This window comes from Tenrec ecaudatus, chromosome 2 (genome assembly GCF_050624435.1).
Source record: "Tenrec ecaudatus isolate mTenEca1 chromosome 2, mTenEca1.hap1, whole genome shotgun sequence".
In the NCBI taxonomy this organism is placed as follows: Eukaryota; Metazoa; Chordata; class Mammalia; order Afrosoricida; family Tenrecidae; genus Tenrec; species Tenrec ecaudatus.
In genome coordinates, this window is record NC_134531.1 from 141,896,639 (window position 1) to 141,921,989 (window position 25,351).

Sequence of the window (25,351 nt, forward strand, 5' to 3'; positions counted from 1 at the left end):
GGCCCATTAAGCAGTGTGTGTTCCAACACAGTAATATTTATCAAGCTCCAGCTCTATCCCTTAGTCCTTCATCCCCCTCAACTGACAAATTATGTTCGTGACCCTGATCCCCTGGCTGAGGACCAATAACTTGGCTTGGGAGGTTGATCAGTTTGCTTTGTTGTGTGGAAGTCAATCTTCACTACTGCTCACCTATTGCACTTCTATTCTATAGCTCCACGATTAACTTCTGGATTTGAACTTGGCCACGATCTGCGGGAGGATCCAATGATAAGGGGCATGACCTCATCAGGAATGCTGTAACGAAAACTTTCCCCTCAGAGCAATAATCCAGGGCAGCACACTGGGGGTGGGAAGGTCTGAGCCAAACTGCTTTCCTGACTGCTTCTTCGAAGCTCTTTCAGGGCAGTGTCTTTAGCCTTCACATATCTCTATCTCATCTATATCTATTTAATTTGGAGACAATGAGTCGAGGTTACAAAACCCTCCTTGAAAGGAAAGATGGGTAACTGGGTCTACACTCACCAGATGGCTCTCTTGGGGTTTTCATTTGTACCCACTGCTCTTGACATGAGCATTTAATGGAGTAACCCAACAGACTAACTTTTTGGTGGGAGTATTTTTTGTTAGAGGTCACCTTCTGGGCTCAGTTATGTCCAGGGAGTTGGGCCCAGATGGTAAGCAATATAATATTTAATCCATAGTTGATGTCAATAACAAACTAAAGTCATAATGGAATTGAAAGGTTAAGTGTAAATAATTACACATTCCCCGCCCCACCCAAAGTGAATGCACAATTGGCAGACCTTCAGATCATCTTGGCTGGGGGAGATTTCAGAAATTGCAAAGGGAAAGCTTAAGGCTATGTGGACACGTAACAGTTTTAAAGTTACATACGTCAATTAAATCAATACACGAAAGACCCAAGTGAGGAAAAAAGTGTTTGCATCGTGAAGAACAGACAATGGATGGAGGGCTTTCTTATATAAAGAACTCTTGTTCATCGATATGAAAATGAAAACATCATATGCTTCACTGAAAACTTGATGTTTTTTATGGTGAGGAAAAACAAAGGATATAAAAACAAAAAACAAAGCAAAACAGACTCACAGCCATCAAGTTAACTTCCACTCACAGAGCTCCACCAGGAGCGTCAGAGGATTCACCAGTGACATCTTCTGGTGGAAGATGTGGCTGGAAATCAATGGAACGTGGTCTCATAGCCTCCGGTGGGGAAAGAATCATGTAAACCTGATTTTGGAGCCTGCAATCATGTAGTCTCAGAGAAAGTGCTGACCTTGGAACAGAGCTAATAGCACGTTCCAGCTCCCAATGGCTTGCTCACTGGAATTACCTCCAAAGTCCCATGAGGTCGAGGCGTCCTTGGGCCACGTATTAACCCTTATCCACAATTTCTAAGAGCTGTGGGAGGCAAAGAATGGGACAGCAAGCCAGTCACTGAGGAAGCCTGGGGCTGTCTTTCAGGTAGTGAGTACCTGAGATTTGTCATAGCTAAGTGTGAAACCACTGGTCCTACAAAAAAGGCCCCACTGTCAACGAGCTGATTGTGTGAGGTTCTTCGCTGATATGAACGGCAGCCATTGGCACCTCATCTCCCTGCCGCTGCCACCACTGGGCAGTCCGAGCCCTTCTACTGTGTCAACCACGGGAGGCGTCCCAGAGCCAGCGCAGAGGGGTAAGAAGAGCTCCAATCTCAGCCCCATCATTTCCCAGCTGCGTGAGCATGTTACACAAGCCGCTTTGAGTCTCACTTACTCATCTCTGGAAAGGGAGATTGCGGTTCCTATTTTGACGCACCGTTAACAAGATTAAAAGAGCAACCCACATAAAGCCACAATAGGAGAACAATAACTGGTAGCTACTCTTTTTTGTTCATTACTTTGGTCAATATTTACGCTTGCTGTGTGCCAGCAGTTGTGTCAGATGCTGAGAACCAACCGGTGCTCGGAACAAACACGTTTCTGTGCCGGGGAGTGGACCAACACTGAAGTGAGACCAGAAAGGGGCGGCCTGGTCTGAGGCTGCAAGCAAGGCTGCTCCATCGGTCACTGCCTGCACCTTCCCCAGGGGCACATACAGCTCCGCAGCTCCCCTCTTCTCCCCCCAAGTGCTCCCTGCTCAGGGCTGAATGGAGTTCATCATTTCCCTGCTGATTGACTTTCCAGAGCAAGCCTCATTTTCTCTTCTATCTGCAGAGATGATCACAAGCCCTTGATTTCATGCAAATGTTCTTTCTGATTTCCCCAGCCCAGGCTGTCTTTCTATATTTGCCTCTTGGCTTGCAGTGGGAGGGGCTGAAGTTTAGTCAATAGGCCACCCCAGCACAAGAAGTGCTCCTAATGAAGTCGAAGAGGAACAGTACCTATGAGTGACGTTGAATAGACCGTGATTCACCCTCCTCTTGCTGAGTGGGGGCGTGTGTGTGGGGGGAAGGTTGGGGCTGACTTGTCATGCAGAGAGCAGGGAGAGGTAATCAGTTCTCTAGCAGGTCTGTCTCGCCTGGATAATGGGACTTTAATAACAGGCTGCCTGACGAGGCAGTTGTGTATGGGCTTCAGAGAACAAACTGATCAACAAGGGGAGGGTTTGGGGCGATTGTTGTGAGAAATGTTGCCTCTTCAGAAGCCACAATTCCTCCCCACGCCCCCCCATCCCCCTACTGAACAGTTCAGTTCAGTTACCTACCCAAATCTACCCATAACAGGCTAACATTAAGCAGGAGGATCAGCTCTTAAGTTCAGAAGATAATAGCTGGCACGGTGCTGGAGTTCAAAGCCTTCCTGCCACCCAAGCTGGGCTTTTGGAAGAAAGTGTTTGGAATGCAGAAAGACCCCGTCAGAGGGCTGTGATCCAGTAATACTCAGACCCAGAGCGGGACAGCAAGGGGACCAGGCATGAGGAGGGTCCGGGAGACAGTCAAATCCTTGAGGACATCTGAATCACATCCTGGCTGTGGTCTCCCCAGAAAGTTCTGTACTCAGAATCATCTCTTGGGTCTTGTCTTGGGTCCTAAAGGAGGACTTTGATTTAGAAGATCCAGAAGCAGAGGAGTCTGTCTGACTTCAGAATCCATGTCAAGAAACGGAAATCCACCAAGCCTGCTTGCGATGGTTAGGGATTCTGTCAACTAGGCACTTGTGGGTGAAGATAGGCAGAGCCCAATCTATAAATCGGGTCGCAACCTGATGATACCTCCTCCGGCTTGTGGCCTTTTGTATAAGAGAGAGCGCAAGCAAACAGGGTTGAAATGGACTTCCTGCTTGCTGGGACTCTGCGCTTGCCTCCAGGGGCGGCCCCAGGTAGGCCTGCTTCACCTTTCTGCCTCACCGGCCTGCAGCTCTGGGAGTGGGAAGAGGATTCCTGGCAGCATTGGTCCATGAACTTGAGTTGAACTGGGATGCCTTCTTGACTTAAGATTACTTCTTGATATAAAGCTCTTTCATGTACATGGATATGCATATCTGTATTATCTGTATATTTATGAATGTCACTGGTTTTGCTTCTCTAGACAACCCACCCTGACCCACTGCCCAATCTGGATTGATTTATACTAAGGGTCAGACTACACTCTGGTAGCTCTGTGAGGGCAGAAGTTGTGTCTTCTACACCCTAGAAATCTCCAGTCTAGGACAGGGTGTGGTCTTCAGAAGGTTCTGTCAGTCTGATGTCTGTCATATAAAAGTACCCCTGAAGTACCCGTGGATTTCCTGTTCCCTTCTAGCACTGAAAAGAGCCCCAGTGTGGTCGAGTGCAGGTTCTGGAAGCAGGCAAGCTGGGGTTTGACTATAAGCTTCTGGCAAAGAAATGTCGCGTCTCTGTGCCTCCCCTCCTACTGGAAAATGGGGAAACAGCACCCCAGGGCACAGAGGCAGCGATGAGGATTAAAGGAGCTAGTAAAATCCGTGCGAGGTGCCCAGCACACCACAAACAGGCAACGAAAGGCACTTGGTTTATGACAATACTAGTCGCACAAAACGAATACAGTTTTTTGTTTTGTTTTTAAACTGCAACAAACTCTAGTCTCAGGCTGAAAGAGTCCCGTGCCCTACACTCTGTTCTCAGAACAAATATTTAGGGCTACAAAGTCAGAGCCTTTGAAAAGCTCCCATGGTGGGTGGTTTGCCGGAAGACTGACAATCACCGCCAGCAGGGTCCTGTGCCACGGGACTCCTCCAGCGCAAGCAGACCCCTCGCTTACCGCTCTGCACCCCAGCCCCTCTGGCCAAGGTGTTTCCTGCTTTGGTACCTTCGTGTCCGCCATTCTTTCTGCGTCAGATGACACCCCCGCTCCCCCATCCGCCCCGCCCCCCCGTGCATGGTGGCTCCTCCTCTTCCCATTTTGTAGGCCTGATTGTGGCGTGCGCAGATAGACTTGCTCGGACTGCCCTGTCGGAAGGAGGCATTGCTCTTATGATTCAGGGCACTGTTCTCAACTACAGTGATCTTTCTTGTCTGCTTATTTCTTTCGTGTATCCTTTTTGTGCGGGTGCCTCTCTGCCCCTCTGGAAGGGGAGCTCCCTGAGGGCAGGCTCTGCTGACTCGCTCAGGGCTCTCACGTTAGTGAGGACCCTGTAAACATGCCTGCCATAGAATGGTTGGATTCTGAGAAACCGTGGCACGGGGTGATTGGAAGACTTGGTCTTCCCCAAGGTGCCTCACACCTGCCTAACAACTGCCCCCTCCGATATCATCTCTAGAGCGGACCCTGGACAATCCTGCTTCCTGTCACTTTGTCACTTTGAGGAATGGTGTAGGTTAAACCTTATGTTGACTTTGGACTTGAGTCTCAGTGAAACAAAAGGTCTTTCATCCTTAAAGGTGATGGCTTTGGGCAGCTGGAGGACAAGGTTGTCTTGGGGGGCCTGGAAATGTCCTGTGTTGACGCTATCCAACTAATCAAGCTTTCTGTCTGTCATGAAGGATTTTTCCTCAAAATTAGGTGGGCTCTTAACTGGCTCCGGGGCTCATAGGCACCAGGCTTTTAAATTGCTGTGGACAGACAGAAGGGGAGAATGTAAATAGACATCACATAATGGAAGAGGGTCTACTCTAACAGGCTTAATTATTCTCCTAAAGTAGTCTGGGGAAAAATCTATATTTGTATCACTTATTGGAGAGCTATGCAAAGCTAAGAATTAATATTAGATCCAAGCTAACTTTTTTTATGTGTTCACATGAAGGTCATTTCTAAACCTCCAGCCTTGCTGAGCCTGATGTGAGCCCCACCACTGACCTCAATTGGCTCCTCCCATCAAGTCTCTGAACTGGGAATCCACTTGAACATAAGGATAATAGGCTCTCCTATTCCCCCTAAGCCCTGGTGGTATAGTGGTTCCATGCTGGGCTGTGACCTGAAAGGCCAGCAGTTCAAAACCACTATCCCTGCCTTGGGAGAAAGACCAGGCTTTCTACTCCCATAAACATTTACAGTCTCAGACACTCACAAGGGCAGTTCTGCCCTCTGGGGTCACTACAAGTCTTCCTAAGAAGAAAGCTTGTGTTGTAATTTTTAAAATGCAAGAGGGGAAAAATGTGAAGACAAAACAGCCTGTACAGATGCCTGTATTTCAACGCTGGCTGAGAGTCCTTGGCAAATCAATTCTCTGTAAAGCCCGGGAGGCTGACCCCACTACACACACACACACACACACACACACACACACACACACACACACACACACACATCCCAGGGTGACTGTTCCCTGGTTTCTCTTCATGGGATTTTAATTATAGGGGACTTTACAGGGGCACACAGCACATCACCCCTTAGGTTGTCCCAGAGCCTTCTTGGGAGTCCAGCTGTTGGGTTCAGGAGGACCCTCTGGGTCACCGGTCCCTCCTGGGGGTTTCTGTCAGCTGCTTTCCCCTCTCTTCCGTGGGCCCGGAAAGTCTCCCGCTTGCCTTCTGCTTGTAACGACAACATGGGTAGTTTTATCCCCAAAGCCACTTGATGCCTCTCGGAAAAGACTCCTCTCCTTCATCTCGAGCTAGGTGCCTCCCAGAGGCTGTCCTTCTTCGTTCTCTCTACAAAATCCTTCGGGGACTTTCTCAGTGTCCCCACTCCCTCCAAGAATATTATACTTCCTCCTACTTGGATTTATTCATTCAGTCTCATCTATTCTAAAGATCATTTCCCCAAGCTCCTGTTCTCTGTGCCTTTTGCCAGTCTCTAAGTTTAGAAGTAAGTCCTGCAGTGGGCGTGGGACTTGTGGGAACAGAGTTTGAAAAGGCCTCCCTTGGCCCCCATTCAGAGAAAGATGTCAAATGTCTTGGAAACCCACAGGGTCAGCTCTACTCTGTCCTGTAGGGTGGCTGTGAGGGGGCACACAGTCAATGGCAGTGAGTTAGTTAGTGAGTCGGCCCCAGTGCCCAGCTCAGGACTGCTAGATGGAGTAGGCATTTCTATGGCCTAGACAGATTGGATGGGGCAGACCAGTGTTTCCTGCTCCTTGGGGGTATATGCATCCTGGTTTAGATAGGATGGGGGATTTTCCAAAACTGCCATGGGAAAAAAAAACTGCCATGGAAAATAGAATCTTCTCACTTTGCCCAAACCCTTTCCATTACAAATGATTCCTGGGGTGACAGAGTAACCTTAGGAGCAGTGTTATTTGGGGCTAGAAAAACCTTGACCCAGTTATGCCGACTGCTCAGCATTCCATAGAGGTGAGCTGGTGGCTGTCTTTGGGGGCTCAGAGCCTCCATTTCATATCCCCCTGCGGTTAAGTGCGGAGGGCACTGTAGCCCCAGGCAGAGACCAGGAGCCCATGGGTTGTGTTGGCATGGTCTTCTCTTCCCTGCTCTGGGTCCCCTCTGGCCTTCCCCTCTCCCCTCTTCTCTGAACTCCCCTTTTGCTCATGGCACCCCCTTTCCTGTGCACTCTAGACAGCTGTGCTTCATCTAGGAATCAAGGACTTGCTTACTGCCTCTCACCCCTCCACCCCCGCCCCACAGTAACCAGACTGCAAAGTTGCCAGATAAGCTCTAAGTCTAAAGTCCTTGGTTTATAGACTAGATTCATCTCAGTGTAATTGACTCTTAATCAAACCTCCAAAGAGCAAATCCTATTTGTCCACTGACGCTCATGATAAAATCAAAGCTAGGTTCCCAACCAGAGAGCATTTCTAACAGTCTGACCAGAAAATTCTTAAAGAGAGCGAATTCTCAGGCGATTTTCTTTCCACTTCCTTGGACCTACGTTTTGGGATACTCCGGGCTTTTGTTTCCACACTAGTCTGAACTCCTTCCCCTCCTCCCTCTTGGTCATTTGCAGGCTCGAGGGGAAGTGGCTGGCAATAATGAGCTGTCAGATGGTGTATGGTCTGTCGTGTCCAGACAGGCTCTGGTCCAGTGTCCGCTGTACAGGGGTTCCCACGCCAGCCCATTCACCGGCTCTGCACAGAAGTGGCCGTGAAGAATAACACAGGCCTTGGAAGGAATCCTTGGGTGCTGAGGTGGAAGAGAGCTGAAAACACTAGGACCTGCTCACTGCGCCCCGATGGGGGTGGCTACACGCACTCATGACTTGTGCTTCAAAAGATCTTCCTGCACAGGCCCTGAGATCCTGCCAGTAAGCTGCACACTTCGGTGCACAAGTTACTTTTCAAGAAAGCGTTTTTCAGAAGTCCACAGAGTTAGGAGCGAATGGTCTCAGTAATGATGCAGCTGAGCAAACAAAGATCGCTCAACCCCCCAAACCTCACTAACCTCACTCCGTGCCAACTTATAGCAACCCCTTTGGACGGGGGAGCACTGCCCCATGGGTGTCCCAGACTGTCCCTCTTGATGGGAGGAGAAAGTCCTGTCTTTCTCCCAAGGAGCAGCTGGAGGCTTCAAACGGCCAGTGAGTTATCACTATGTGCCCTGGCTCCTGATCATACCTGGGGCGTTGTAGATGCTTAGACAATTGTATCAAGAATAATATTATTAATAGAACTGTTTGCATTAAAAACACACTCTGGAAATATTTTATTTGGAGCATGAGAACACTAGGAAAAGAGGAAAAATGCCTCTTCTCCTTTCTTCTGCAGCAGAATGTCCATGCCCTTGGGAGGCACTGTGACTCAGTTGGGCTGTGGCCATGCAGGGCTTTTGTGAGCAGGGCTCTCATGAGAAACTTCTCTCTAGATTCTTCACAGCTGATTTTGAAAGGGCACTCCAATCAGCCTTTAGGATTTAGGCTGCTCCTGAGCACACAGTGGTGGGGTTGGGGTGTCATAGGGACATAGGTTGCCAATCTTTTCAGTAAGATTACACCTCTGTCTCTATAGAAACAGCTAAGAGAGCCTCAGTCAGACCCTCCAGGCTTAAGATCCTGCACAGACAACACCACTCGTGGGGGCGCTGAAGGGAAGAGTTGAAGCTGGACAAGGCGGCAGGGAGGTTGCTTGTCACCAGCCTGCACCTCCCTGGGGCTGCTTGCCTTCCCCATCGTTGTAGCTGGCACAGAAAACACCTCTGGGATCCCCACTATCCTCAGGCGGCTTTTTGTATTATCAGGGGAGATCTCTTGGGGGTGGCACACTCCAGAAAATAGTCAAAAAGTGAAAGATGGCATTTGCAGAAATCTGTTCTTTTTCTTTCCGCGTTGCTGTTCTGACGGCCGGTTCCTTGTTTAATCAAATCCTCTTCGCAGCTGTGCACGCAGCCAAGTTCCGGAACTGCCAATATAATGCATGCCCCGCCCTTTCTCCGCCCTGCTCGTCATGGCCATCCTCTCTCCCAGTCCCCTTCTTGGAAAGTCCAGAGGTCTCTGTGGCTGGCTCTCTCACATCTAGAAACTCTTCATCCGGCTCCTAGAACACGGGCAAAGTCAATTGCTTTGCCCCTTTGTCCTATTTTCACGCGACCCCGTGACTCTTCCTGATCCCAAAGACCCCTGTCCAAGCACCTGACTTGCTCTTGCTTTAAAGTTAACCATCCTCCAACTAGCTGAAAATTGTGGCCAGACACACCCTGCTCCCCACACGGTCTTCCTAGTTTTCTATGTGTTATGATGTCACGTCGGCATCTGAGGGACTGCCGGGAGGTGATCCAGGCACCCTTTCAGGGGCCAGAGGACCCCAGGGCAGTGGAAACAGGACAGAGGTCCGCATGCTCAGCGTGTCAATCTGCCACCTTGATCCTGGTTTTGCTTCTCCTGTTCATGTCTCCATTCTCATTCACGAAGCCTTCAGTGAAGCAAAACCCCCGTGAGCACCACCGGGAGCCAAGGCCTGTGTCGGCTGCCTGACCTCTCCTCCGCATTCACCATCAACATCTCCGACGCCAAGTCAGTGCATTCTGCTTGGATCCAGGGAAAGTGTTTTTTGGGGGGTCATTCAAGCATATTCCACTGTTTTGAATTGGATTGATAGCAAGTTGTCCAGCTGGCTCCATCCTGTGCTTGGTCTGAGCTGGTGGACAGTTTGTAAGTGAGGCTACTTCCCAGAGCAGGTTAAATCAGTACCTAGGTGTCTTCCCCCTTCCCCATCCCTGCCCTGTTATCCCAGTCTTTCTTCTCTTACGCATCAGCCCCGCTGGAGCCTTGACCCTTGATTGTACGGCCGGAGTGCTCCTTAGGGGCAAAGAGAGCCAGACCTTGCCTTACATACTCTCCGGACATGTGCTCGGGAGAGACTGGTCCCTGGAGAAGAAGGATGTCGTGTTTGGTAAAGGAGAGGGGCAGCTGAAAGGGGGAAGGCCGTCTGGGAGATGGACTGACACAGTGGCTGCAACAATGGGCTCAAACCACAATCGTTGAGATGGTGCAAGGCAGGGAGGCACTTTGTCTGTTGTGCACAGGGTCGTTGTGAGTCGGAGCTGACTCGAGGGCACCTAACAACAACAACAACACGTACCCCATTTGATCCTCAAAACAGTTTTATGAGGTTGGTGAGCTCAGTATCCTCATTTTCAATCCCTCGACATTGAGGCCCAGGAAGTTGAAGCCACGCTGACAGCAGCAGGGGGACTGAGACTGAAGGATGGATGCAGAGACCCGTCAGGGGAAGTTCTCTGCCCTGGACAGACCCTCGCCCTGTGTGGAAAGGAGTGCGTTGCCTCAGGGGGTAGCAGAAGGCCAGCGGCTCCTGGGGCTGTTGCTTCCAGGGAGCGCCAGTTGGGCGAGGCATGGTTTTAAGCAGGGTGGCTCAGGGCTCCGGGCACCTGGTCTGAAGGTTTAGGGATAAGTATCTTTCCTCAGTTTCTCCAGGAGGGGGTTAAGGTGAGGCCCTGCTGTGAGGCAGGGATCTCTCAGAGATCCTGCTTGGTTGGCACCAGCTCAGAGCCATCTCCACGGCCCGGAAAACTTAACACTCTGGGCCAGTCAGGGCTTCCTGGGGACCACCATCAGAAGTTGGCCTCAGCTTCTGTGCTTGTGGTTCGATACCTGGATTGCTAGCCCTCAACATTCTGTTCAGGGGTCCCATGAAATCAGGAGGCTGGGCCTGGAAATGACACTTCTACACTACAGGTATTTGAGGTAAGCTACCCCACTTATTCATGAAAGTCTCCAGGAACAGATGAGAGGGCAGACGCTAGGTAAACCCAGCGACTGGGTCAGTTCATGGCCAGGCCAGGATGTCAGAATCTTCCACCACAGCAGTGCTCAGTGCTAACGATGGCCTGGCTGTACAGGGACTCACTATAGAGGGCAGCTACCACAGAGGAGGACCGGGTCTCTGTGGAGACGGGTTCATGGAGCTCCATTGCCAACTTCGGGGTGACATCCATACTCTTGAGTTTGGCTGGCTGGAACCCTGCAGCAGCTACTTGTGAGCGCAAAGGCCCATTGACTGGACAGCACCTTTCCTCATGCCTTATCCACATGCCTCTTGCTTCCAGGCCCGGGCCTCTTCTACCCCCTCACTGAGGTCTTGCAGGAGGACCATGCATGGCTGCTGGCTTGCCCAGCCAGGCACAGAGTGCTGGGCCCCCTTGAAGATTCCCCTCCTGTGCTGTGTGGATGCAGTTAACCCGGGGCTGCCCTGGAAGGGTGGTTGAGTGAATTAATGTCCTGTGGGGGTGGGTTTGACTAATGAGAGATAGCGGATGGGAGAGAGATGCACTATCCTGAAATGTGGGGTTTCCATACAGCTTCTCCAGAGAAATCCCTCCTGGCCCAGCTGTGCGCTCTGGCAGATGGTGGCCAGGTCGGTGACATACCATGCATTGCACCTTCTGCTCCCATCCCTTTCTTTCTTTTTCTCTCTCAGCCCTACTGGCTGGGATGGCAACCTCCACAAAGCACTGAGGCTGGCAACACTTGATCATGTTGGCCTTCACTTTATTGTGTTGCCTGGTGGCTCTCTTTTTCCAGAGACCATAGACTAAGCCAATACTAATGGGGACCTAAGTACTTCCTCCTATTTATTGAGAGTTTACCAGAAGCCAGCCATATTGCTTACATGAATTCTCATATCCCTATGGAGTAGGTACTCCTGCTATCCTCAATTTAAAGATGAGGAAATTAAGGCACAGAGTTTAAGGACTCTGTTCAGAAGGTAAAGAATATGCTCAGGTTCACATCCTAATTTTCTGTTCTTTCACCTCCAGAGCCCAAACTCTAAACCGGTTTGCCTTAAACTTTGGGAAGGACCGAGGGAATTGGAATCTTCTTGCAGCCACCTGTCAGAGACCCCCGGGGAGCCCAGCAAGATTCTGGGAATTGGAATCTTCTTGCAGCCACCTGTCAGAGACCCCCGGGGAGCCCAGCAAGATTCTGGGAATTGGAATCTTCTTGCAGCCACCTGTCAGAGATCCCCGGGGAGCCCAGCAAGATTCTGGGATACTTACGTTGTAAACGCCGGATTGTACTTGGCACCTCGGTAGTAGGAATACAGGTTGAACATTCCGATCATGAAGGCCACAAATACCATGATGAAAATGACCATGAACTTGAAGATGTCTTTCACGGTTCTCCCCAGGGAGATCTGCAGGGGCCCGAAGCTCTCGTTGGCCGGCAGGATGTACGCGATGCGAGAGAAGCTCAGCACGACAGCTATAGCATACAGCCCTTCTGAGATGATCTGCGGGTCTGAGGGCCACCACTTGTCCCTGGCTAAAAGAAAACGACCCGGGTTACTCACTGGGGGACACAATCTGCTCTGGGGGAAAAAGTCATTCTAACCTTATCATGCGCTCTTCTTGTCCTTGACCTTCACTCCAGCCCGACACCCTGAAGGTGCTTCCCTCCCGCTGAGCACATCCTGGCCCATCAGCCACAACCTCTCTCCCTTCACTTCAACATTGGCTTCATTTCTGATCATTCCTTAAGACGATGCAGGTGCCACCTTTTCCAGGAAGCCTCCCGGGGGTTGCCACAGGCTGGGACATTCTTTTCTCTGCTCCCACAGTTTCCCGTGCACACCCCATGTTAGGGAACTTCACACTCTCCTCTCTATCAGGATGGGGGATCCATGGGTAGATGGGGTCCCGTTTACTGGAGAGACAACAAGGGGAGCGGGTGGAGAGAATGGATTTGGGGCCACAGACTGAAGGATGGGGATAGCCTTTCCCCTCACTGGCTTTATGACTCATAGCAAATTACCCTTTGGGATCTCCTTTCCCTCACATCTACACTGGGGATGACATCATCAACCTCACGGGGCTGTAGGGTGCAATGAAATCATGTGTGGAACGTAGTCTGGGGCATGGCACGCAGGGGGTGCTGATGAGCGCAATCTCCACCACAAAGTCCAAGATGGGGCTCAGATCAGAACAAGTGAGCCCCTGTGGGGACCAGGCATCTGAAGGCTCTTGGATGAGGGATGCTCTGGGGAGTTGTTTCCCAAACTCTGTGTGTTGAAGAGAGCTGCTCGTGAGTGAGCTAAGTCCCGCTAAAGTGCTGACCATCAGGACAGCCATGTTCAAGGTAAGCAAGTGTTCTAGAACAGTCCTGGGCTAGGGAGCCTCTGCTTGGAGTCAGCAACAAGGGATTGAGTGGCTCTGGGGATAATGTCTCAGCAAAGGCAACCTGCGTGGCGTTCTTAGCTGTTCTAAGGAGGCAACATCTGTTATTAACCAGCTGTTGATGATGTGTGGGGGCAGACAGTGATTCTCAACCGAGGACAGTCCCCTGATCCCACCTCCAGCCCTCCTGGGAGAAGTGTACGTGGCTGTCTGCGGTGGTAGGTCACGATGACTGGGGAGGGATACTGCCGGGATGCTTATATCCTGTAATGCTCCAGACAGACCCACACCATGCAAACAGCCCTGCTGAAAAAGCCAATAGTGTCCCCGTTGAGAAATGCTGAGTGAAACTTAAATTGAGAAACTCTGAGAAGCCTAAATTAGCCCTTCCACTCGCATTAGCTGTAATTTTCACAACAGCCCTGGAGAGCAGAGATTATTGCCATTTTTTAAAGGTTGGATTTGGGGAATGGGGGACTTCTTAGAACATGGTAAATGCACATAGCAAGGACCTTACATAGCAATTCTAGGCTCCCCCCAAGGGAGCTGGATGAGAAAGAAATTTTTTCTGTATTTTGTAAACTGGCCTCTGCCACGTCATCGTAATAGGAAAGAGCAGCCTGAAGCCTCTAGTAGAGGAGGCCAGCCACGCAAGTCCACGCTGTGGACTCCGAATCACATTAGGAAATGTAATGAAATGACCCTTCAACATTTATAACTCAGAGTCCATGAAAGACCAGCGGGGAGAAGAAATGATGTGTTTTCCAATATTATCTGTCGCCCTCTGTGGATAAATGACACACTCAGATAACATGAACTCGGGCTCGGCTTTTTCCAACAGATACCAAAAGGGAATGAATGTTTTTTCCCCACCTGTAATTACCCATCTTCACCGTCAGCTGTAATAACAGTAAAAGTCAGTCCTAAGGTCTAGGAAGGCTGGTTGAACCGTTGTCAGGGCCCTGGAGACCAGGCCAGCGCCTTTGGTGAAACATTCTACTTGGGTGGGTCTGTAAGTGTTGTGATGGGTATAAAGCAAACTGCCCTGGGATGATTCAGATGAACGCGTTTTCTTCTTGGATTTGTTCCCAAGAGGGAGATCCCTTTTTCATTAACCTGAAAAATTGCGCACTTGGCTTGGCAGAGGTTAGACGGAACCGCAGTTTGGCTGGTCACAAGAGGGCGCTCTTCACCTGCAACTGGAGCGCAAGTGACCGCCCAGCGAGATTCAGAGAGATTTCCAAGGACACAGAATGAACCAAAGGGGAAATCAGGCTACCAGTCTGAGGGAGAGAGGTTAGCAGTGGACAACACTGCAGCCTGAATCCCGTCGTTAATGATCTGGTACAACATGACGATCGCCTTCCCTCTTTCCCTGGCGAACCCTGCACAAGCAAGAGGGGAAACCATCTAAGAGCATTCTGCTTTAAGGAGATCTGAATTTGCTGGACCAACACGATAGACTTGATTGTTCATGCCGCAAGGTTGTGCCTTTTCTCAATCCGTATTTCCCTGCCAAGCTGGTGTCCTAAAATTTTGACCTAAAATATCTGACCACGAAGGTTTTGTGGGCAGAGGAGATGTGGTTTCTTCTGACAGGGCCCTGCATTTGATGCACAGACTCATGATACAGCAGCCGCCATGAAGAAGTACATGAAAAACCAGTGAGTCCATTCCGACTCAAAACACCCCTACCCAGGGCTGTAAGCTATGGAAGCAGAAAGCTGCCTCTTTCTCCTGTGAAGTGGCTGGTGGGTTCAAACTGCTGACCTTGCAGTTAGCAGCCCAATGTTTAGTGGACTGAGCCAGCAGAGCTCCTTCAGGCACAGAAGCAGAGCTTGGTAAGTGTCCAGTGGCTATTTACTGCTGTCATTAGCTATTTGTTTACTGCTCCTTTTCTCGTCAACCTTTCTCTTTCAATACAAGAGGCACAATGCTTGAGGAGCGAAGTGATCTACGATAGAGAAATCATCATTACTGTAATCAGCCAGTAAGCGGTGGATATGTTCAGAGCACAGGGCAAAATTCTCTTGATCCATGATCCTACTTAATCCTCAGATCACATCTTTTAACTAAAGTATTCGTAACTCCATTTTATGCATGAGAAAAAGGAGGCTCAGAAAAATTGAGCAAACCTGGTTTCACAATCAGTTACAGAAACTAGTGCTTAAATCCAGGCCTTTCTAATTCCAAGGCCAGGGGAATAAAAAGTATGCATTTCTGTTGAATTTTCATTCATTTCAAGTCAGGATCCCCTGACATACAAGGCAATCCCTCTATTTCTGAGAAGACCAAAGGCCCTGCTATGAAATTTTCAATTTCTTCATCTAGGAAATAGATGCAAGGCTATTGCAAGGATTGGAGTTTATGGGTATAAAATGTCTACCCAGTTCTCGGCACACAGTAGGTCCTCATCAACAGACATTCTTTTATTAAAAGAGCTCTCCCTGGTGGCAGAGTAGTTAAGATTCAAACCCACCAGCTGCTCTGTGGGAGAGAAATAAAGCTGCCTGCTTCCATGAATCTTCCAGCCGAGAGGTCCTGCGCACCATCATGCTCCGTCATGTGGGGTTTCTAGGAGTCAGAATCAACTCAATAGGCAAGGGGGTGGGAAGAACTTTTATGAAAGGCTCCTGGGTCTGGTGTTGTAGTGGTTACCCCTTGGGCTGCAAGGTCTGCAGTTGTGCTCTGAGTGAGAAAGACCAGGCTTTCTACTCCCATAAAGAGTTACAATCTTGGAAACTACAGGGGCAGTTCTACCTTATCAGATAGGGTTGTTATGAGTCAGGATCCACTCACAGGCAGGGAGTTTGATCTTCGGGTTTGGGTGCTGCAAGCCAGTTCTAGTTGACTGCTCACCCACTGTGTAGCCAAGGATGAAGAGGCCAGTGATCTGCTAAAATTTTACAGATTACTTCTGTAACATAATACAGTCAAGAAAAGCCCGTGGACCAATTCCACTTGCTAACACATGGGGTTGCCATGAGTCAGAATCACCTTTAAGATGATTAGCATTAACAACAACAAAACCCAACTACTATTGCTGAATAACAAGGATGTCACCCTGAAGACCAAGGGAAGCTTGGTTGAAGCCATGCAATTTTCAATCGCCTCACATGCACCCGAAAGTTGGGCAATGAATAAGGAAGACCATGGGAATATGGACTGCCACAGAATATTGAAAGTACCCTGGACTGCCAGAAGAACAAACAAGTGTGTCTTAGAAGGAGTACAACCAGAATGCTTCTTAGGAGGCTGGAGAGCTTTTGTTTCATGTACTTTGTATGTTATCAGGAGAGACCAGTTCCTGGAAACGGACATCGTACTTGGTACAGGAGAGGGCCAGTGCAAAAGAAGATCCTGGACGAGATGGACAGACACAGGGACTGTAACTAGGATTTCAAGCGTAACAATTGTGAGGAAGGTGCAGGTCTGGGTTATGCTCCGTTCTGTTGTACAGAGAGTTGCTCTGAGTTAGAACTAACTTAACGACACTTAACAGCAATGATATTATCACCATTCCTGGAGCTTTGATTTGTCATCTCAAGCGTGTGGACTTGTGGTCTGAAAGAACTAAGGCATCTTGTAAGAAGAGATCTTGCCACATGAATTTTCAAACTGGGAAAGCACAACTCCACAAAGCAGAGGGAACCAATATTAAAAATAGGACAATATGTTCTTTTCTGGTTCCTAGATCCACATCAGAAATGAGATAGACAAAGGAGCTTCAAAAAGTTCTTGGAAAAAAAAAATCTCATGACATTTTAATGTCATTTCCCCATAGACTTAAAAAATTCCCTTGTGTGTGTATAATATATGTACATCCATGTGATGCCTGGAAGGCAGTTCTACTGCACTCTGGTTGCTATTAGTTGGGATTGACTCTACGGCATTGTGGTGTTTTCTTTAAAATGCCTCCAAGAACCTTTCCAAATTAAATGTATGCTCACTAGTAAAAAAAAACCATGAGCCTATTCTCGTAGTTATTAATCCTCGCTCTTCTATTCAGTAGCTATACTGCAGCACCAGGGCTTGTGTCGAGCATCCGCATTGGCCCTGGAGATAAACAACCTGGGGAGGACCACTGGTAGAGGCTGCCCATGACCACGTGCGAAAGCATAATCATCCAGGGTAGGGTGGCGCCCTCTGACTCACCGTAGGTGAAGTACGCCACTTCCGGCGGAAGCGAGACATTGTGTAGCGTCCTGTCCTGCACGTGCTGGTCCACGTACAGCTGCGCCTCGCTGGCTTTCAGAAAGGCCATGAACCTCGCGGTGAAGGAGGCCACGAAGATGGACAGCATCCCGAAATCCAGCAGGTTCCACAGGTGCAGTACGTACTCCCGCGGCCCCTCCTCCCAGATTTCCTTGCACTCGGACCAGATCATTCCTGCAGGAGAGTGAGAATGCCAGGCTCATTTGTCAGTCCCTTGGCATTTTGGGGGCCGCACAAGGACATGAAAAGAACCACGGTACAGATGTACCATAGGAGAAGAGATCACTGACAACTGGAGGCAAATGAAACGTTTTAAAAAGGCAGATAGAAGATCAAGAAATCGTGGAATCCTAGGTGAGAAGACCACCTGTGGTCCTGCTTCCAGAGACAGCATCTCAGGAAATGAGAGAATTCATTGGTGGAACCACAGAGGCAATGTAATATAAGCACAGTAGCTGGCAGTTACACAATTTGAGAATTGGAAAGTATAAGGAATCAGGTCGTTGTAAATTAAGTATAAGGAAATTGAAGTTGAGGAACAGTAATGGCTTTCTGAAGGTCACTTGTATGACTGAGACCTCAGTTCTAATATTTCCCGCCTCCCGTTAGACTGCTTTCATTTATATTTCTAAGACCATTTCAGGGATCATTATTTTCAGGATATTAGATTTTCTTTATGCTTATATACGATTTTATTGGTTTTTAACACTGGGTTTACAGAACGAGTCGTTTCCACGTGTTTCCATTTCCTCAACAAAAATTACAGAAACCGTTTACATTTACCTCCTACCGTTTATACTGTATCTGACACTGCTTAGAAGGTATGCATAAGGTTTTCAGCGGTTCTTCCTCTGAAGTGGAGAGCCGAATCCTTCATTGCTTTTTGTTCTTCTACTGCAAGCTCCACTGAAACCTGTTCATGTCGGCTAGCCTTGTTGGCTTGTGAAATACCGGTAACGTAGCTTCTGGCATCACAGCAACACACAAGCTACCACTGCATGAAAAACTGGTAAGAGAAGTGGTAGACACACTCACTCATTTCTGCCAGAAAGTTTGGAAGACAGCTAATTGGCTAACTGACTAGAAGGGAACCATATTTGTGCCCATTCGAGAAAAAGGTGACCCAACAGAATGCCCAAACTATAGAACAATATGGTGGATATTGTATGCAAGTAAAAGTTTGCTTGAGGTCATCCAACAATGGTTGCAGTGGGACATTGACAGGAAACTGCCAGAAGCTCAGGCTAGATTCTGACGAGGAAGAGGGAAAAGGGAAATAATTGCTAATGTGACATGGATCTTGACTGGAAGCAGAGAATACCAGAAAGATGCTTACTTGTGTTTCATTGAGTCTGCCAAGGCCTTCCGCTGTGTGGCTCATAATAAACTGTGCATAGTCTTGAGAAGAAGAGGAATTGCAGAACACTTCATGTGCTCATTCAGAACTTCTCCATGGATCATGAAGCAGTTGTGCAAACAGAACAAAGGTTTAAAATCAGGAAAGGTGTGATTCAGGGTTGTAACCTCTTACAATACTTGCTTAATCTATGCTGAACAAATCAAGCTGGTTTATATGAAGAAGCACGTGACATCAGGATTGGAGGAAGGCTTATTAGCAACCTGTGCCATGCAGATGACACAATCTTGCTTGCTGAAAGTGAGGAGCACTTGAAGCACTTATAGATATAGATCAAGAATGGTATGGCTTACAGTATGGGTTGCAACTAAATATAAAGATTTAATCCTCACAACTGAACCAAAATACTCACAACTGAACCAATCCTCAATCATGATAAATGGAGAAAGGTTGAAGTGGTCAAGGATTTTGTCTTGTTTGCTTGGATTCACAAAGAGTGATAATGGAAGCAGAAGTCAAGAGATCAAAGGATGTAATGAATTAAGTAAATTTGCTGCAGAAAACCTCTTTAAAGTATTGAAGAACATGGATATTACTTTGAAGACTAGCTTCACCTGATCCAAGCCATGGTATTTTCCAAAGCATTGTATGCATGTGAAAGTTGGACACTGAATAAGGAAGACTGAAGAAGAATGGATGCATTTGAATTGTGGTGCTGGAAAAGAAATTGAAAGCATCATGGACTGCTAAAAGGACAAACAGATCTGTGTTAGAAGTAAGGTCAAAGTGCTCCTTAGAGATAAGGATGGCAAGATTTCATCTTACATATTTTGAACATGTTGTTAGGAGAGACCAGTGTCTGGAGAAGGAAATCATGCTTAGTAAAATGGAGTGACAATAAAGGAGGGTAAGGCCCTTAATGAGATGGACTGACACAGTGGCTGCATCAATGGGCTCAGGTATAGGAACAATTGTGAGGAATGCACGAACCTGGCAGTGTTTCATTCTGTTGTACATAGGGTCACTATGGATCGGAGGCGACTTGATGGCACCTAATAACAACAGCAACATCTATGCTGAATTTTATCCATTTAATGAGGGAAATATAAATCCAAATTCATTTTCTTCCAAGTCTTCTAATCTTGGGATTCTCTGGGTGGTATAACTATCGCTACAGATATGCAGCAATTTGATACAAACATAAATTTAATATTAATTGAGGAGTTCCAGCAAGATGGCCACTGAGTAACACATACTGGAGGGATTCCACGAAATCAGCACAGGAGAGTTACTAAGAGGGAAACTACTCTTCCAGGTCACAGGGGGAGCATAATAAAGATAAGTAGACACAGATCCAGTAGGTTTTGAAGATCTATGGGCTTTTGGCTTACTGCTGCGGAGGCCATCTGGGGCTGAGCTTTACTCAAAGTAGCCCAACTCAAGGGCTTTATTTCCACACCACCACAGTTCTAGCTGCCTTTGGGCAGGGTTTAAATCCCTCCAGCCCCATGGTCAGGCAGTTGGGGCTCATCTATTTCTTTACATTTTTCCCTCTCTCTTCTCTCTTTCCTGCCATAGTCACTGCTGGATCAGTTTGTTTTCTGTCCACCCCCCTCCTTTCATTAGCCACTGCCAGCTGACAGGATCCTTGGGCAACTCTGTCCACCCTCCACCCACCTGGGGAAACTCCCACCGCCTTCCTGGAGACTTGGGGAAACCCTGCTGTCCTCTTAGCTGCTGGAGGAACTCTCGCCCAGCTTCTGCAATCTCCACGTGGCTGGTGGAACACCTCCAGTCCTCTAAGTGGCTGGGGGAACTCCCTTCACTCTCCACAGCAGCTGGGATAACCCCCGCCTGCCCTACAAGACCCTATAAGCAACTAGGGGAATTCCCAACACAGTCTTAGTAGCTGAGGGAACTCCAGCCCCACCTTCCACCACTCCACATGGCTGGCAGAACACCAACAGCGTTCCAACAGGCTTAGGGAGCTCCCTTTGCTCTACACAGCAACTGGGGGAACCTCTGCCTGCCCTCCAAGGCCCTCTGAGTGGCTGGGGGAACTCCTGACCATGTTTCATGGTGCTCTACTCAGCTGGAGGAGCCTCTGGCCACCTTCTACAGTGCTCCATGTGGCTTTGGAAATCCTGATGCTTTCCTAGCAGCTGGGGAAGCTTCTGCCTGCCTTCTGTGGCTCCACATGTCATGGTAGAATTCCTGCCGCCCTCCTAGTGGCTGGGGGAACTCCAAGCCACCTCCGCCACCTGCCAATCAAGTGGGGTAACTCCTGCCTGCATTCTCACCCCCCCCCCACCCCCAAGTAGCTGGAGGAACTCCTGCCAGCCTTCTGCCATTCTCCCCACCCCGCAAGTGGCTGAGGGAACTTCTGCCTTCCCTCCAAGGCTTTATAAACAGTTAGGGGAACTCCCACCCACTCTTCTTGGTGTTCTACTCAGCTGGGGGGAGCTCTCTCCCCCGTTCTATAGTGTTCCATGTGGCTGCCCACCCTCTGAAGCCATACATGTACCTGAGAGAACTTCCCCTTCTGCTGTGCTTCACATAAGGCAGCCCTGCCAGACCTCTGCTGTGCTCCACGCTGTTGTGAAAACCTCGGCCAGACCTCTGTGGCACTCTTGCTGACTAGGGAAATTCTGCCTGCCATCTGCGGTGCTCTACACCAAAGTGGGTACCCCACCTGCCCTCTGTGACACGCCCGCTGAAGCGGGCACCTAACACATGTCCTCCAAGGTACTCCAAGCAGCTGTGGGCCAAACTTCCAGGGCTTCCCTTGAGATCATCCAATACAGTGCCATCCTTGCCGGCCCTCAACCACCCGACCAGCATCCCGTGAGAGGGCCATCCAACTTTCCCTCCAAATAACAGAATACTGGTTGGCTATGGAAAGAGTGAAAACGAAGTTTGATAAAGCAGTAGCCCAGTCCCCCAGCAGTTAGCTGCCGACAGTCCATAGAAGCATTCCTATGAGTCTCCCAAAAAGAGAGCTCAGTATTCTTCGACTCTATGGAAAATAGTGCTGAGTCCCTGTAAAATGACACACAGATAGCATCCAGCCCCAACAACCTCAACCAACCCCTCCCACCCCCCCCCAAAAAAAAACCCAGGAGAAATAAGAGGCAATGTTGGAAGAAGTCCTGGACCTAATGATGTGCATAGAAGAAGCAGACATTGATCTTCCACAGAATGCTGCTTGAAGTCATAGAGGATATGAGGGAAGAAATACAGAAAAAAATGAAATGGTAGGGAGAGAAAGGCCATGCACCAAAGGGAAATACAACTGATAAGGAATGAGGAAACAAAGATGAATAACAAATTAACAGACATCGCTAGCAGGCTAGAAGAAGCAGAGAACCATATCAGTGACCTAGAGGACTACCAGGCAGACTTGAACAAACTTGAAAGACAGTCAAACAAGTTAATCAAAGAAGCTTAAGAGAACCTAAGAAGAAAGTCTGATGCCATGAAGAAGAAGAACATTTGAATAATTGGATTACCAGAACAGGACACACCAAGAAGTCAACAGCAAAAATAGTGAGAGAATTCCTAGAAGAAAACTTCCCCAGCTTAATAAATGAGAATCAGGCAATCATTTAGGAAGTAGAAAAGACACCAGCTAGATTGAATCCCAGGAAGAATTCTCAAAGGCACATACTAGTTAAACTATCTAACATTGAGGAATAGGAGAAAATCATAAGACCAGCTAAGGAAAAAAAAATGGTAGTCACCTATAAAAATCCTCAGATAAGAATATGCTCAGACTAATCAGCAGACACCATGAAGAAGATGAGAGAGTGGAGTAACATCTTTAAAAAGTTGAAAGAATACAATGCAAAGCCAAGAATCCTCTACCTTAAGATAGATGGAAAAATACAAGTCTTTCCAGAGAAGTGAAATCTCAACGAATATGTTCAAAGAAAGCCATTTCTACAAAAAATTCTTTCTGACCCACTGTGGTCAGAAGAACAACAAACCCTGACCACAAATAGAAGAATGCCACACAGAGCAACTCCACCCATAGGTCACCACATCAAAAACAGCCCCCAAGACAACATTAGCTCTACGTTGAAAAGATGGCAAGAATTATCAGCCCCCCCGCCCCCCAACACACACACAATGCAATGATAAAAAGTGAGGTAGGTAAATACCCAATACAAGAGGTACTAGATGACATCACAGAGTCCACAGATGGATGTAATAATTCTGGATATAAATGAACTGGACTCATTAAAAGACTAGCAGACTGGCTTATAAAACATAACCCATTGATCTGTTATCTACAAGAGACTTCTCAAGCTCACAGAAAAAATAGGCTGAGAATCAAAGGCTAGAGAAAATATACCAAGTAAATGACAATTCAAAGAAAGCAGGGTTGCAAACTTGATCTCTGACAAAACTGATATCAAGGTGCAAGCCATAACCAAAGATAATAGGGGGCACTATATAATGCTCAAGGGAACAGTGGACCCAGAAGAAGTGAGCATAAATTAGGAAGTTTTTAGAAACCAAATGAGAATGAGAATACAACAGACCAAAACCTTTAGGATACAGCAAAAAGAGGTATCAGAGGAAGCTTGATAGAGATAAATACACACATGAAAAAGGAAGAGAGACTTATAATGGACACTTTGTCACAAAGCCTTTAGCCATTAGGGCAGAGTCAACAGAATAATTCTACCAATAGCAAGAGAAAAGAAATAATAAAATTAAGGCAGAGATAAATGAGTGGGAAAAAATCAATACAGCAAAAAAGCTGGTTCTTTGAAAGGATTAACAGAATTGATAGACCATTGGTAAACCTAATCAAAGACAAGAAGGAGCAAATATCAATAGCCAGGATGAGGAATGAAATAGGGAAATTACAATGGACTCTAATGAAATTCAGAGTTAATTACACAGTACTACAAAGGCCTGCACTCCAATGAATTTAACAACTTGGAAGACATGGACAAATATCTTGAAAAACAATTCTTTTCTAGATTTTCTCAAGTGGGCATCAAGAACTTCAACAGACCCATAACAATAGAATAGATAACACTATCAAGGGACTCCCCACTAAAAAAATCCCCTGGGTCAGACGGCTTCACAGGAGAATTTTACCAAGCATTAAGGGAAGAACTGACCCCCAAGTCTATACAAACTCTTTTGGAACATAGAAAGGGACAGCAAACTCTCAAAAAATCATTCTATGAAACTAGTATAACACATATCTAAAGTGGGCAAAGATCCCACAAGAATTGAAGACTACAGACTGATATCTCTAATGAACACCAATGCAAAAACTCTAACAGGTTATTGGCCAATAGAATACAAAGTATATAAAATGAATAATTCATCATGACCAAAAATGGGATTCATTCCAGGGATGCAGGGATGGGTCATTATCCGAAAGTCCATCAACATTATTTGCCACATTGATAAGAAAAAGGATAATAACCACATGATAATATCGATAGACTCAGAAAAAGCATTCAACAACATCCAACACCCATTCCTGTTTAAGACAATAAGAAGATAGGAATGGAAGGAAAATTCCTCAATATAATACAAGCCATATATGAAAAACCAACAGCCAATGTATTAGTGAATGGTGAAAAGATGAGAACAGTCCACTGAAAAGGGGTACCAGTCAAGGTCGCCTCTTATACTCAACTTTGTACTAGAAGTCCTAGCTAACAACTTAAGGCAATGGAAAGCATTAAAGTAATTCATTTTGGGAAAGAAGAGGTGAAAATATCATTATGTGCAGATGATATGATTTTATATGTTGAAAATCCTGCTGGAAATGATAGAGGCATATGGCAGAGTGGTAGGACACAAGATCAGCAAAGAGAAGTCTATTGGATTGCAATATACACCGAACCAGATCACAGAATAGATTTAAAAGGTTGTACCCTTCACAATAGCAAAACACAAATTGAAGTACCTAGGGATATACCTAACAAAAAAAAAAAGCTCACAAGATTTGTACAAGGACAATTTGAAAATACTATTACAAGAAATCAAAAGTTACCTCCACAAATGGAAGACTATCCCTTGCTCATGGGTCGGAACCCTCAATATAATAAAGATGTCAATCCTACCCAGGGCATTATATGAATATCAACATCTTTTTTCAAGGAATTGGAAAAACTGATTGCTAACTTCTTATGGAGAGCGAATAAGCCCAGAATTTTCAGAGAACTCCTTAAGAAGGAGGTCAAAGTAGGAGGTCTTGCTTTACCTGATGTTAACACCTACTATACAGCCACACTAGTCAAGACAGTATGGTATTGCTATAATGACAGATGCACATCCCAATGGAAAAAAACAGAAAATCCAGAAATAAATACATCAGCATACAGACATCTGATTTTTAATAAGGGCCCCCAAAATATCAAATGAGAATCGGATGCTGTTTTCAACAAATGATGCTGGAAGAAATGTATAAATACCTGCAGAAAAATGAAGCAAGACCCTCACCTCACTCCATACACAATAATAAAGTTTAGGTGGATCACAGATCTCGAAGTACAATCACAAATTATTAGGGCCACCAACCGGGTAATTGAGACAAACCTATGAACTCTGGTGCAGGGCATACACGACTATTTGAAATAGGGAAAGATATAAACAGAATATATCCCAATTGACAAGTGGGATATACTGAAGATAAAACACCTGGGTACATCAAAACAATTCACCAAGAGAGTAATAGTAGAGCCCAAAGATTAGGAAAACATCTTTAGCCATGAGACATCAGACAAAAGGCTTATTATTAAAATAGATACCATGCTAGCCTACAAGAAAAAATTAAAGAGCCCATTGGGGAAGTGGTCAAAGGATCTGATCAGAAGTTTCACAAAGGCAGAAATC

At 47.1% G+C, this 25,351-nt stretch overlaps 1 protein-coding gene across 1 annotated transcript in view; it reads right to left on the minus strand.

The window, feature by feature from the left end:
* The window catches only part of TRPC7 (transient receptor potential cation channel subfamily C member 7), a 186,413-nt gene that overhangs the window by 23,974 nt on the left and 137,088 nt on the right, over positions 1–25,351 (minus strand). The window contains exons 6-7 of the mRNA XM_075542691.1: positions 17,068–17,301; positions 11,797–12,061 (exon numbers count right to left, since the gene is read on the minus strand). Of these exons, the coding sequence (XP_075398806.1) occupies positions 11,797–12,061; positions 17,068–17,301 (499 nt within the window). The remainder of the gene's footprint in view (positions 1–11,796; positions 12,062–17,067; positions 17,302–25,351) is intronic.